The following is a 10,595-nucleotide window of genomic DNA, read 5'->3' on the forward strand; positions in this document are numbered from 1 at the left end:
CAACCTTCTCTAAGTTCTGGAATTACTGATGTAAGTAATGAAGCTGATGTTCTTTGTTGTTGTTGTTGTTTTGAGACATGGTCTGCCCAGGCAGGCTTCAAACTTCCTGCCCCCACCTTCCAGTGCTGGGATTAGGCTTGTGCACTCATGGGGTGTGTTTGTTTTTGAGACACAGTCTCCCTGTAGCCCCAGCAGGCCTGAAACTCACTATGTGGACCAGGCTGGCCTCAATCTCAGAGAATCCCATGCCTAGAAAGCTTATTGTTTAATTTTAATTTTTGGAAGGACAATATACATTTTATTTGCATCTGCCTTTACCCTGCATGTAAGATTCCCAGTGGAAGAAAGAGTAGTGGATCAGAATGTAGATGTATGTATAACAGTGGGGCCTGGTATCCTGAATAAGGGGCATCATGTGGGAACCATCCTCCCCTCCCTTCAGGGCATCTGGGAATCTACATAAATCTTATTTGAGACTAGACCACTCCTTCCTCTTCCCATGGTCTGGTCATGAGGAGACCAAAACTTTGCTCTTCAGCATTGCAGCTTCTTTTCCTGCTCTTCCCATCCCTAAAATTCTATCCCTGGGGATACCTATAACCTCCTACCCAAGCCTCTTTGTAGAAGTCTCCTTACCACCCAGGCTTGTGTAACACAGACTACTGACAGCCAACAATGCCAATGATCCCAAGGCCCTCCCAGTTGGTGGTGGCTTAGGGCACAGAGTAGGCATGAGTGCTTTATCTGTGTTAGGGATAGAAGGGACACTGTGATAGGATGTGAGGATGCACAAGAGTTTGGGGTATGTCTAAAAGAATGGGCAGAAGGCCCAAGAAGTCAAAGACACGGACTCATTCATCACAGAAGTCCCATGGGCTCCAGAATGGAACATGTCCTTTCATAGCTGTCCTGAGATTCACTAGCAGTCCCTTTGTCTTCAGTTCCTAAAGGCTTTTCTGCACATCTGGGATCATAGATGTCTCCCAGGCCAACTGCATGTATGTATCCAGGGGACCTGAGGCATAGCTCAGCACCTGCACACTAGGTTTCTGTGTTGCTAGGACCAGAAATGTCACATCAGAGGCAGGTTTCTGTGCACAATACAATGCCTAGCCCTTGAGAAGCTGTAAGGCACAAAGAGATGAAAATGTTAACTGTGGTCCTAGTGAGGTCAGGCCTGTCCTGGAACGCTGGATGCTAGAGGTCTGGCAGAGGAGAGGGGTCAAACGTAGAACTTGGGAACCATTCACTTCAGCTGGGTCACTAAAGTTCACAAAACCTCTGGAAACATCACACATGTTGATGTGGAGTAGCTACAGCCCCTCCAGCCTGGGATGCTCAAGTAGAGTGCCTAAAAGCTGCTGTAAGCCAGTATCTGAAGCCAGGTGGGCAGGTGCCCAATACTATTAATCTGCCTGGTGTCCAGCTGTTGCAGCACTTCATCACTATGAGCGCTTGGGAGCAACCCTGAGCCAGGAGACAGCAGCCAATTGGGACTGGCACTAAGGAGAAGATGCAAGAAGCCCCTGCCAAGTGTGCCTAAGACCACCTTCCTTGCCATGGCCACCTTCTATGTAACCAACCTCTACTAGTTGGCACCAGAACTCAGGAATATGAGAGGCGTGAATTCAGGTCCAACTCCACTGCAGTACTGAGCCCTGGGACTTGATGCTTGCAAAAACATTTTACAAAACTTCTCAAACATACAAAAAAAATAAAAAACTAACCTACGTATCTACCACCAAGTCATAATGCCCTTTAAGGGGTGGGCACTATAGTGTACTGGCTACTAGTGACCTATATCCCAGGTCCTGGCAACAGAGGAACTTAGTGTGAAGGTACTGACCTATGTATGCCCCAGGTGGTCTGGTCATATGCAGCAGTTGGTCCAGGAAGCCTCTAGAAATCCATTACGATTGCCATTTTTTTTGCTACAGATAAAGCTTAAGTTCTACTTAACTGTTCCCTCTCAAGAATAATCCTGCATTGATATACAAATTGATCAGTTTTTTTTTTTTTTTCAATTTTAAAAATTCATGCTGGGCATGGTGATGCACGCCTTTAATCCTAGCACTTGGTGAACAAAACAGAAACATACAGGCAGAGGCAGGTGGATCTCTGTGAGTTCAAGGCCAGCCTGGTCTATACAGTGAGTTCCAGGACAGCTGGGGCTATAGGGAGACCCTGTCTCAAAAAGACCAAAAAAAAAAAAAAAAAAAAAAATTCATGCAATGAGCCTGGTGTGGTGGCACAGGCCTTTAATCCCAGAACCGTAGGACTGTAGGAGGCAGAAGCAGGTGGATCTCTGTGAAATGGAGGCCATCCTGGTCTACATAGCAAATTCAAGGTCAGCTGGGGCTATAGAGAAACCCTGACTTGTTAAAAACAAAAACAACCAAAAAAAAACCCAAATAAAATTCAAATAAATTAAAATTCAGGTGATGAACACATACACAGGGCTGGGGAGATGTCTCAGTAGGTAACTCTTGCTGCACAGGGATTTTAGTTCTAATCCCAAGAACCCATGTAAAGCTGGGTCTGGCAGCATCCATCTGTAATTCCAGTGATCTTACAGAGAGATGGAAGGTTGAGACAGGAGAATCCCCAGAAGCATGTGGGCCAGCTACCTAGTGTATGTAGAGTGAGCAGAGACCCTGTCTCAGGCAAGGTGGAAGAAGGCAGGACCAACACTAGAGGTGACCTCTGACCTCCCCATGTATGCTGGGGCACATGTGTACCCAGAGTCACATAAACATGCACACACATCACACACCACAGAAAACAACAAAAAAGACACATATAAGGAATAGTGAACAAAACAGAAACATACAGTAAGGCAAGCAGTCATACAGCCAGACCCTACATTTAGAACCTTTCTTCCTCTTCGAGTTTTTTTTTAAGGTGCCAGAGAGTGAAACCAGGGCCTTGTACATGTCAGACAAACACTCTTTCACCCAGGCTATTAAGCATTTTTCTTTCTTTGTTATAACTTTTTTTGTTTTTCATCTTTTTGAGAGATGGTCTCTCTGTAGCCCCAGCTGGCCTGGAACTCACTATGTAGACCAGGCTGGCCTTGAGCCCACAGAGATTCACTTGCCTCTGCCTCCTGAGTGCTGGGATTAAAGGTGTATGCCACCACACCCAGCTTTTAAACATTTTTTGTTACATTTAGTTGCATGTCTCTGTGTGCAAGCCATGGCATGCATATGGAGGTTGGAGGACTCCAGGAATCTCTTCTCTCCTTCCACCATGTGGGTCCCAGCTCATCATGCTCAGCAGCAAGTGCCTTCCCCTCTGGAGCCACCTCACTCATGCTTGCTTGCTGGCTTTTTCAGACAGCCTCATGGAGCCAGGCTGTCCTATAACTCAGTATGTAAATGAAGTTGGCCTTGAACTCCTCACCTCCCAAGTGCCCAGCATGTGTCTGCATGCCTAGCAGCAGCTGCCACTTCTTTTTTAATATTTTTAGTAGAAAATGTTTCACTAAGATAATACTAATTAGAGAGCTGGGTATGGTGGCTCACGCCTTCAATCCCAGCACTTAGGAGGCAGAGGTAGGTGAATCTCTGTGAGTTCAAGGCCAATCTGGTCAAGACAGTGAGTTCTAGGACAGCTGGGACTACCCTTTCTCAAAAAGATACACACAAACCTGCAAAAAAAAAAAGATAATACTAATTAGAATAGTAGTAAAAAAAACTTGAGGGGCTGGAGAGATGGCTCAGCGGTTAAGAGCACTGACTGCTCTTGCAGAGGACCTGGGTTTGATTCCAAGCACCCACATGGTGGCTACAAATCATCCTTAACTCCAATCCCAGGGGAATCCAAAGCCCTCTTCTGACCTCCGTGGCATTGCACAACACAGGTGCACTCACATACATAAAGGCAATACACTCATACACATAAAATAAAAATAATAAATAAAATATTTTTTAAAAAAACTTCAGAAAAACTATGCTCTTTTCTTCTGAAAAAAGTAAGTTGAACTGCACAAGTAAATGCAATTAATTTCAGAATGAGTTTTAGAGGAAGACAGTCATGTAGATGAAAACCACTTACTTCACTCTGCACAAATATCCCTTGTTTCCTAAGGAACAGTAGGTATTTGAAGGAATTGTTTTCAAAGCACAGGGGCAACCACTTGTAATGCTAGCACTCAGAAGGCAGAAGTTAAGGCCAACCTGAGCTTCTAAGCAAGTATGAGGCTAACTATACTTCATAGAGAGACCCTATCTCCAAACAACCGGCCAACCAATAGAAAATGTCTTCCAAGACAAGGGTCTTCCAAGAAATGCCAGGGTTATAAGTTTATCTTTGAAACTATTCAACAGAATAAACTGTCCACAAAGGGCAATCAAAATATTTAAGATTAGCTGATTTCCTCTTACCTGTAAAACTTTACCATGGACCACAGTTCCAAGGACTCCTGAACACAGTCTTGGAGTTAAGCCTGTGAACAACCCACGCCTCCCATCGATGCTTGCAATGTGCTGAGCTAAGAACACAAATCAGAGATTTAGGTTCTAGTCCAAAAACATGGTTACAAAGAATTTTGGGGGGGGGGTATTTTTGAGACAGGGTCTCCCTGTAGCCCCCACTGTCCTGGAACTCACTATGTAGACCAAGCTGGCCTTGAACTCACAGAGATCCGCCTGCCTCTGAGTGCTGGGATTAAAAGCATGCACCACCACGGCTGGCTACAAAGAAATTTTAAGGCAGCATGCCTTCTAAGAGTTTCCTTTCAGTAACTCTAGCTTGTCTTCAATGTAATCCAATCCCAAATAAATCAAAAGCACCTACCATAACAAAAGAGACCAGGAAGCTGACATATTTGCCGCCCAAAAATATTTCGTCCTATTGTTGGAGGAAGAGGCTCATATCCCACCTTTAAAAACAAAGGAATACATCAATACTAAGCAATACTCCAGGAATACCTTGGCTGCAAGGTCTTGAATAAAGAACAAAACCAGGCTTATACTTTTGTGTTTGAGGTACTGGGACGAGAACACAGGTCCCTGTGCATGATCACTCCATCAGTGAGCTACACCCTTAGTTCCTAGAGTTCTAATTAAGAAAAAAAAAATTTCTAATAGACAAAGTCTCACTATGTAGCCTGGCTGCCCCACAGAGACACACCTGCCTCTGTCCACAGAGTGCTAGGATAAAAGCATACTGCCACCACACCTGTCCTAAAGATTTTTAAGTTATGTGTATATGTATGTGTATATGTACATGTGTGGTGCCATGAAGGCCAGGAAAGAGTGTCAGATCCTTTGGAATTGGAGTTTACAGGTAACTATGAGCCATCTGATATGGGTGCTAAGAACCAAACTATGGTCCTCTGGAAGAGCAGTACATGCTCTCAACTGATGAGCCATCTCTCTGGCATCCCCAGGCTTATCATTTTTTAATATAAATGAAAAGCAGTTTATGTTTTCTAAGGCAATGATCAAGTCTTTTGTTGTCAAATTAAAGCTGGGTTCAAAGAACTCCAAGTTGCCCTTTAACTGAGATAGATTATCAAACAGAAAGTAGAACAAGGGAACCACTATATTAGTAAAGCCACAGTTTACTGTTAAGTCAGCAAGTGTTTGCTATAGCTTTTTTTTTGGTCTTTCTGAGAGCATTTTTTTAATATTTGAAAATATGAGAAGACAAAGTCACTAAGCCAACATGAACTGCCTATTTGGCTAACTCACAACTAAAGTAAATGCAGATAGCTGGATAATTCACTTAGGAAATAATTACAAGCTAGGCCCACATTAAATGTATAGACTCGTTAACAATTTACTGAAAGTCATAAAATTAATGATTGCCATTTTATTTGTAGAATACATTTAGGAATTTTAGGGGCTGGAGAGATGGCTCAGCAGTTAAGACCACTGACTGCTCTTGTAGAGGATCTGGGTTTGATTTCCAGCACCCACATGGCGCTACGAACTGTTCTTAACTCCAGGTCCAGGGGAATCCAGAGCCCTCTTCTGACCTCTGTGGCACTGCACGACACGGCTGCACTCACATACATGCAGGCAATACATTCATACACATAAAATAAAAATAAAAAATAAAATAAAAAAAATACATTTAGGAATTTTAATGCCAACAGGATATTTGAGGGAATGCATTCTGTAGGGCATTTTGACTCTCTGGTTGCAATTCCTTCTTCTGTGCTGATACACCCCTCTGAACACCCTCAAAGTGCTACCTACCATGCAAATACTTTTAAAATGGAATTACTTGGAAATTTTACCAAAATCCCTGAGCACTTGGCAACACACAGATATTGTGAAATCAGAATTTAGGATATTCAAGTTTCTGAGGTAAGAGCCCTGAATATCATGAAAAAATAGTGTCCTTCTAAAAACTATCCAATAGTGACATGTACTTATCCATGGAATCTAGGCCCAAATGTGTCAATTCTGTTTTAGACATCACAGATTTCAGTCTCTGAAGTCTAACTTTTACATGGAGAATCTGAAACTACATGGGTCAACTGGACAATTTATACTAGTGACAATTCAAAAAATGTGGACCATACTAGTGTCTTACAATATTTTTTACAGAAAGGTAGTCAGTGAGGAGATTCTAAAACCTGCTTTCTTCCTTGGCACAATGCGTTAGGTCGTGATGTCAACCTTCAATAAATGTTTTTAAAAATGGCTTGCTCATCACAGGGAAACTTAGAAAAACAACAGACAATACTATCCGCCTAAATCTGGCCTCCGTACCCATGAATATAAAATGCCACTTATGAACTATTCTATAGATTAGAAAACAAATCAAAGGGAAGCAAGAGAGACATCCGGGAGCTTGATGTTTAAACTTGCAAAAACTCAACAACTGATTTCCAGCTCAGACTCACAAGATTTTCACTGTCACGAACCACATGGGCTGCGGCTGTGAAAGCTTTCAATGGATTCTTCCGAAAATTGACTTCATTATCACTTCTGAATAAGGTCCTTGTGTGTATTTGGGTATCTGGAGCTAAAAATCTCTGAATGGACCAGAAGCAGCAGCAGCAGCAGCAAAAAAAAAAAAAAGACAAGCGAATAAAAACACTTCTCATCTGTCCCGTCTTGGGTTTGGAGGTCTTTCCCGCGAAGCAGGGAGGACCAGAGGCGGCGAATATCCACTTCAGAGGGGAGATGGGGAGAGGGTCAGGAAGCTCGCGGTGGCGACGGGAAGGAAAACCCGAGTTGAGCAGAGCCACGGAGCAGGGCAGAGTGACAGTTGGCTGCGGGAGAGGGAACGGGGCCCAAAGCCGAGAGGACTAGAGCCCGTGGGAGGCCCACGCTGGGGGCAGCGACGCCGGGGCAGCCCAGTTTCCGGGGCAGAGAACGGCGGCATCACAGGCAGGGAAGGCCTGTGGACGCGGGGACCGACCCTCAGGGCACCCAGGGCGGCGGCGTGACCAGACGCCGTGGGGAAAGGCAGGGCGACGACTCCTACCTGGATGAGCACTTTCACGTACATAAGCGGCTGGGACAGTATGGTGAGACCGGAGCCCAGGAGCACCTGACTGGCCGCGTCCGCCATGATGGCACCCGCGGACGAACGGACGGACGGAGGGAGCCACCAAGCTACACAGTCCCTACCAGATCACGTGCCCGAGCCGCCGGCTTCACCGATCCCCGGCGCGCACGCGCACGCACGCACTCACCGCGCGCGCGCCGACGGCCCAGGCCCCGCCCACTTCCCCACCCAAAGAAACGGCAGGCGCTTGCGAGCCAGCTGGGGGCGGGGCGGGGGTCCCAGACGCGCATGCGTCTTGGAGTGGGCGTCACGTCCTCCACTAGGTCAGTCGATTTGTCTAACGCGTGCGCAGGCCGGAAGTGTCCTGGAGAAGTCGAGAGGGTGTAGTCATGGAGAGGTGTGACCCTGACAGCAAAGGCAAGGTCAAGGGAAGAGCTTCTTCCATAATTCGCCCTCACTTAGGCATCCTGGACGGCGAGTTCGGACGGACTTTCGCATTAGACTTTCAAAAGAGTCTCATGCCTAGTGTGGCATGCTTTAATGAATCCTCCGGGTTGCTGTCTTTGCATTTTGCGTTAACGTTACCTAATATTTCTGTTCTCAGAAACGTATTATTTTATCTTCCTTCCTTCCTTCCCTCCCTCCCTCCCTCTGCCTGCATGTATGTAACTGCACCCATGTGGTGCAATGCCGGCAGAGGACAGACGAGGACATTGAATTCACCTGGAACTGGAGTTACAGACTGTTAACCTGCCAGGTGGATGCTGGGAACCAAATCTGGGTCCACTGCAAGAGCAGCCAGTGGTCTTAATTGCTGAGCCATCTCTCCAGCCCCAGAAACATCTTCTTGAGGACTGGGGATGTAGCTTAGTGGTAGAGAACTTGCCAAGCATGTACAAAGCCTCTGGGTTCAACCCTCAGTACTGGAAAAAACAGCAATGCCAAAAAAATCTGCCTTCTTTGAACCCTATAAATTCACTTCATTTCCTGCTGGTTGCCAGGTCACCTATCACTGGAAAATGGTCTCCACTGGAGTGTCAACTTGGTTGAGTTCGAGAACCGAGGTGGCCTTTGTTCACAGTTGTATTTGTAGAGCCTGGTGTGTACCAGATGCTCAATAGTTATTACACAGATGAAAAAATATTTCAGTGCCAACTCCATGGGTTCCATAGGTTGTTAGAAGGAAAAGTGAAAAAGCCATTATTCCTACCCTTCATGGTCCATGTCCAACAGGTGGTGTAGGCATTGTGTGACACAAGAAGATGTACCAAGAAAAGAATTGCATTTGGGGCTGGAGAAGTGGCTAAGCCCTTAAGAACTTCCCCTCTTCCAGAGGACCAGAATTCCCAGTACCCACGTCAGGAGGCTCACGATTGCCTGTGATTCCAACTTAAGTGGATTTGATGCCCTCTTTTGGTCAGGGAGGTCACCTACAGACATCTATGGATACATAAGTTTTTAAAAACTTAAGAAAAAATAATTACATTTGGATCATGGCTATTTTTTTGTATCCATTGGTCACCTCTTTCATTTTCGGTGTTTATAGCTACACCTAAGGATAACATGACTGCTTACCTCTCAGGATTATTACGATCATTAAATTGTACATAGAGATTTTTTTCTGAAAATTTTGTTGAAAATGAGTTCTAATATTTGTTCTCTATTCAGCACAGAACTAGCTGATATTGGGAAGTAGTTTGTATGTCAGAGGCACGTGGTTTGAAGTCCAGTGGATCTGATCCAAAGTCTGACTCTTCCAGTTACTTATGTGACTGAGTGCAAGTCATATTACCTCTTTAACTGTAGGCAGATGAATATAGTAATGTCCAATTCATGATGTTATCTCCAGGAATGAATAAAGTAATGTATCTACCCAGTGGGCACACACACAGAGATAAAGTAGCAAAAGGGAAAAAAAATAAAAAATATAATACCAAATGGTAGCTTTTAGAATTATAAGAAACTTACAAGCTGCTCTTAACCCAGAAATTTTTCAACATCAATCAGAGCCAGAGAGGTCATCTGGTAAGGGAGGTTGCGCACTAGCGGTACCAAAAAAAGATTCATTACCTGTGTCCCACTGTTGTGAGAGGCACAGAGACTTGCAAGGGTGGATGGCTGGGCAACTGAGGCTGCTTTACAACATTCTTGAATGGTTCAGGGCAGAAGCTGCCCATGAAGTTTTGAGAAGACTGCAGAAGGAAAGGAAACTGAATTATAGATAAGAGAACTGTACACTGAAAATGGGCCATTCATAAAGACTATGGGTTTTGTTTTGCTTTTGTTTTTTGTCTTTTTGAGACAGGGTCTCCCTGTAGCCCCAGCTGTCCTGGAACTCACTATGTAGACCAGGCTGGCTTTGATCTCACAAAGATCCGCCTACCTCTGTCTCCCAAGTGCTGGGACTAAAGGCGCGCACCACCATGCCAGGCCAAGAAAATGAGTTTTTTGTTGTTGCTGTTATTTTGGTTATATATATATAAATTTGTATGAGTGTATTGCCTACATGTATGTGAATGCACCTGTGTCATGCAGTGCCTCTGAGATCAGAAGAGGGTGTCATATTCCCCTGGAACTGGAGTCAAGGATGGTTCGTAGCTGCCTTGTGGGTGCTGGGAATCAAACTCAGGTCCTCTGCAAGAGCAGTCAGTACTCTTAACCACTGAGCCATCTCTCCAGCCCCTATTTTGGTCTTTTTTGAGACAGGGTCTTACTCTGTAGCCCTGGCTGGCCTGGAATTTGCATTGTAGACCCAGTTGACCTTGAACTTACAGAGCCCTGTCAGCCTGCTGTGCCTCCCAAGTGCTAGTATTAAAGGCTTGCACCACCAGGCACAGCTTTATGGATTCTATTTAATAACTTATAATCAAGTTGTGAGAAGAAGAAAAGTCAAAAGGAGAGAGAACCAGTGAGCACAGTGACACAGAAGTCAAGACAAAAGTTTAGAAAAGAAAGGGATGGTGAATAATACCAAAGCTACCCAGACCGGAAATAATGAAGCCCACGAAATGGATTTACCAGTTAAAACACATCTGGGCTGGGAGGCAGTCTAACCTGGGAGAGATCGAAGTAGTTCTGTCACTTTCTAGGTGACCTTGATTAGGACAGTCAACAGCTTGGTGCTT

The 10,595-nt window shown here is 44.9% G+C and overlaps 1 protein-coding gene and 1 pseudogene across 2 annotated transcripts in view; both read right to left on the reverse strand.

The window, feature by feature from the left end:
- The window catches only part of Mtch2 (mitochondrial carrier 2), a 28,465-nt gene extending 20,752 nt beyond the window's left edge, over window positions 1-7,713 (reverse strand). For both annotated transcript variants that reach the window (XM_029568562.1, XM_008843628.2), the window contains exons 1-3: window positions 7,447-7,713; window positions 4,798-4,882; window positions 4,386-4,492 (exon numbers count right to left, since the gene is read on the reverse strand). In XM_029568562.1, coding sequence (XP_029424422.1) covers window positions 4,386-4,492; window positions 4,798-4,882; window positions 7,447-7,533 — 279 coding nt within the window. In that variant the 5' untranslated portion in view covers window positions 7,534-7,713. The remainder of the gene's footprint in view (window positions 1-4,385; window positions 4,493-4,797; window positions 4,883-7,446) is intronic.
- Window positions 171-1,561, reverse strand: LOC115072125 (annotated as a pseudogene).
- Window positions 7,714-10,595: the final 2,882 nt, after the last annotated feature.

Source organism: Nannospalax galili, unplaced genomic scaffold (genome assembly GCF_000622305.1).
Source record: "Nannospalax galili isolate Female #2095 unplaced genomic scaffold, S.galili_v1.0 scaffold1200, whole genome shotgun sequence".
Taxonomy (NCBI): Eukaryota; Metazoa; Chordata; class Mammalia; order Rodentia; family Spalacidae; genus Nannospalax; species Nannospalax galili.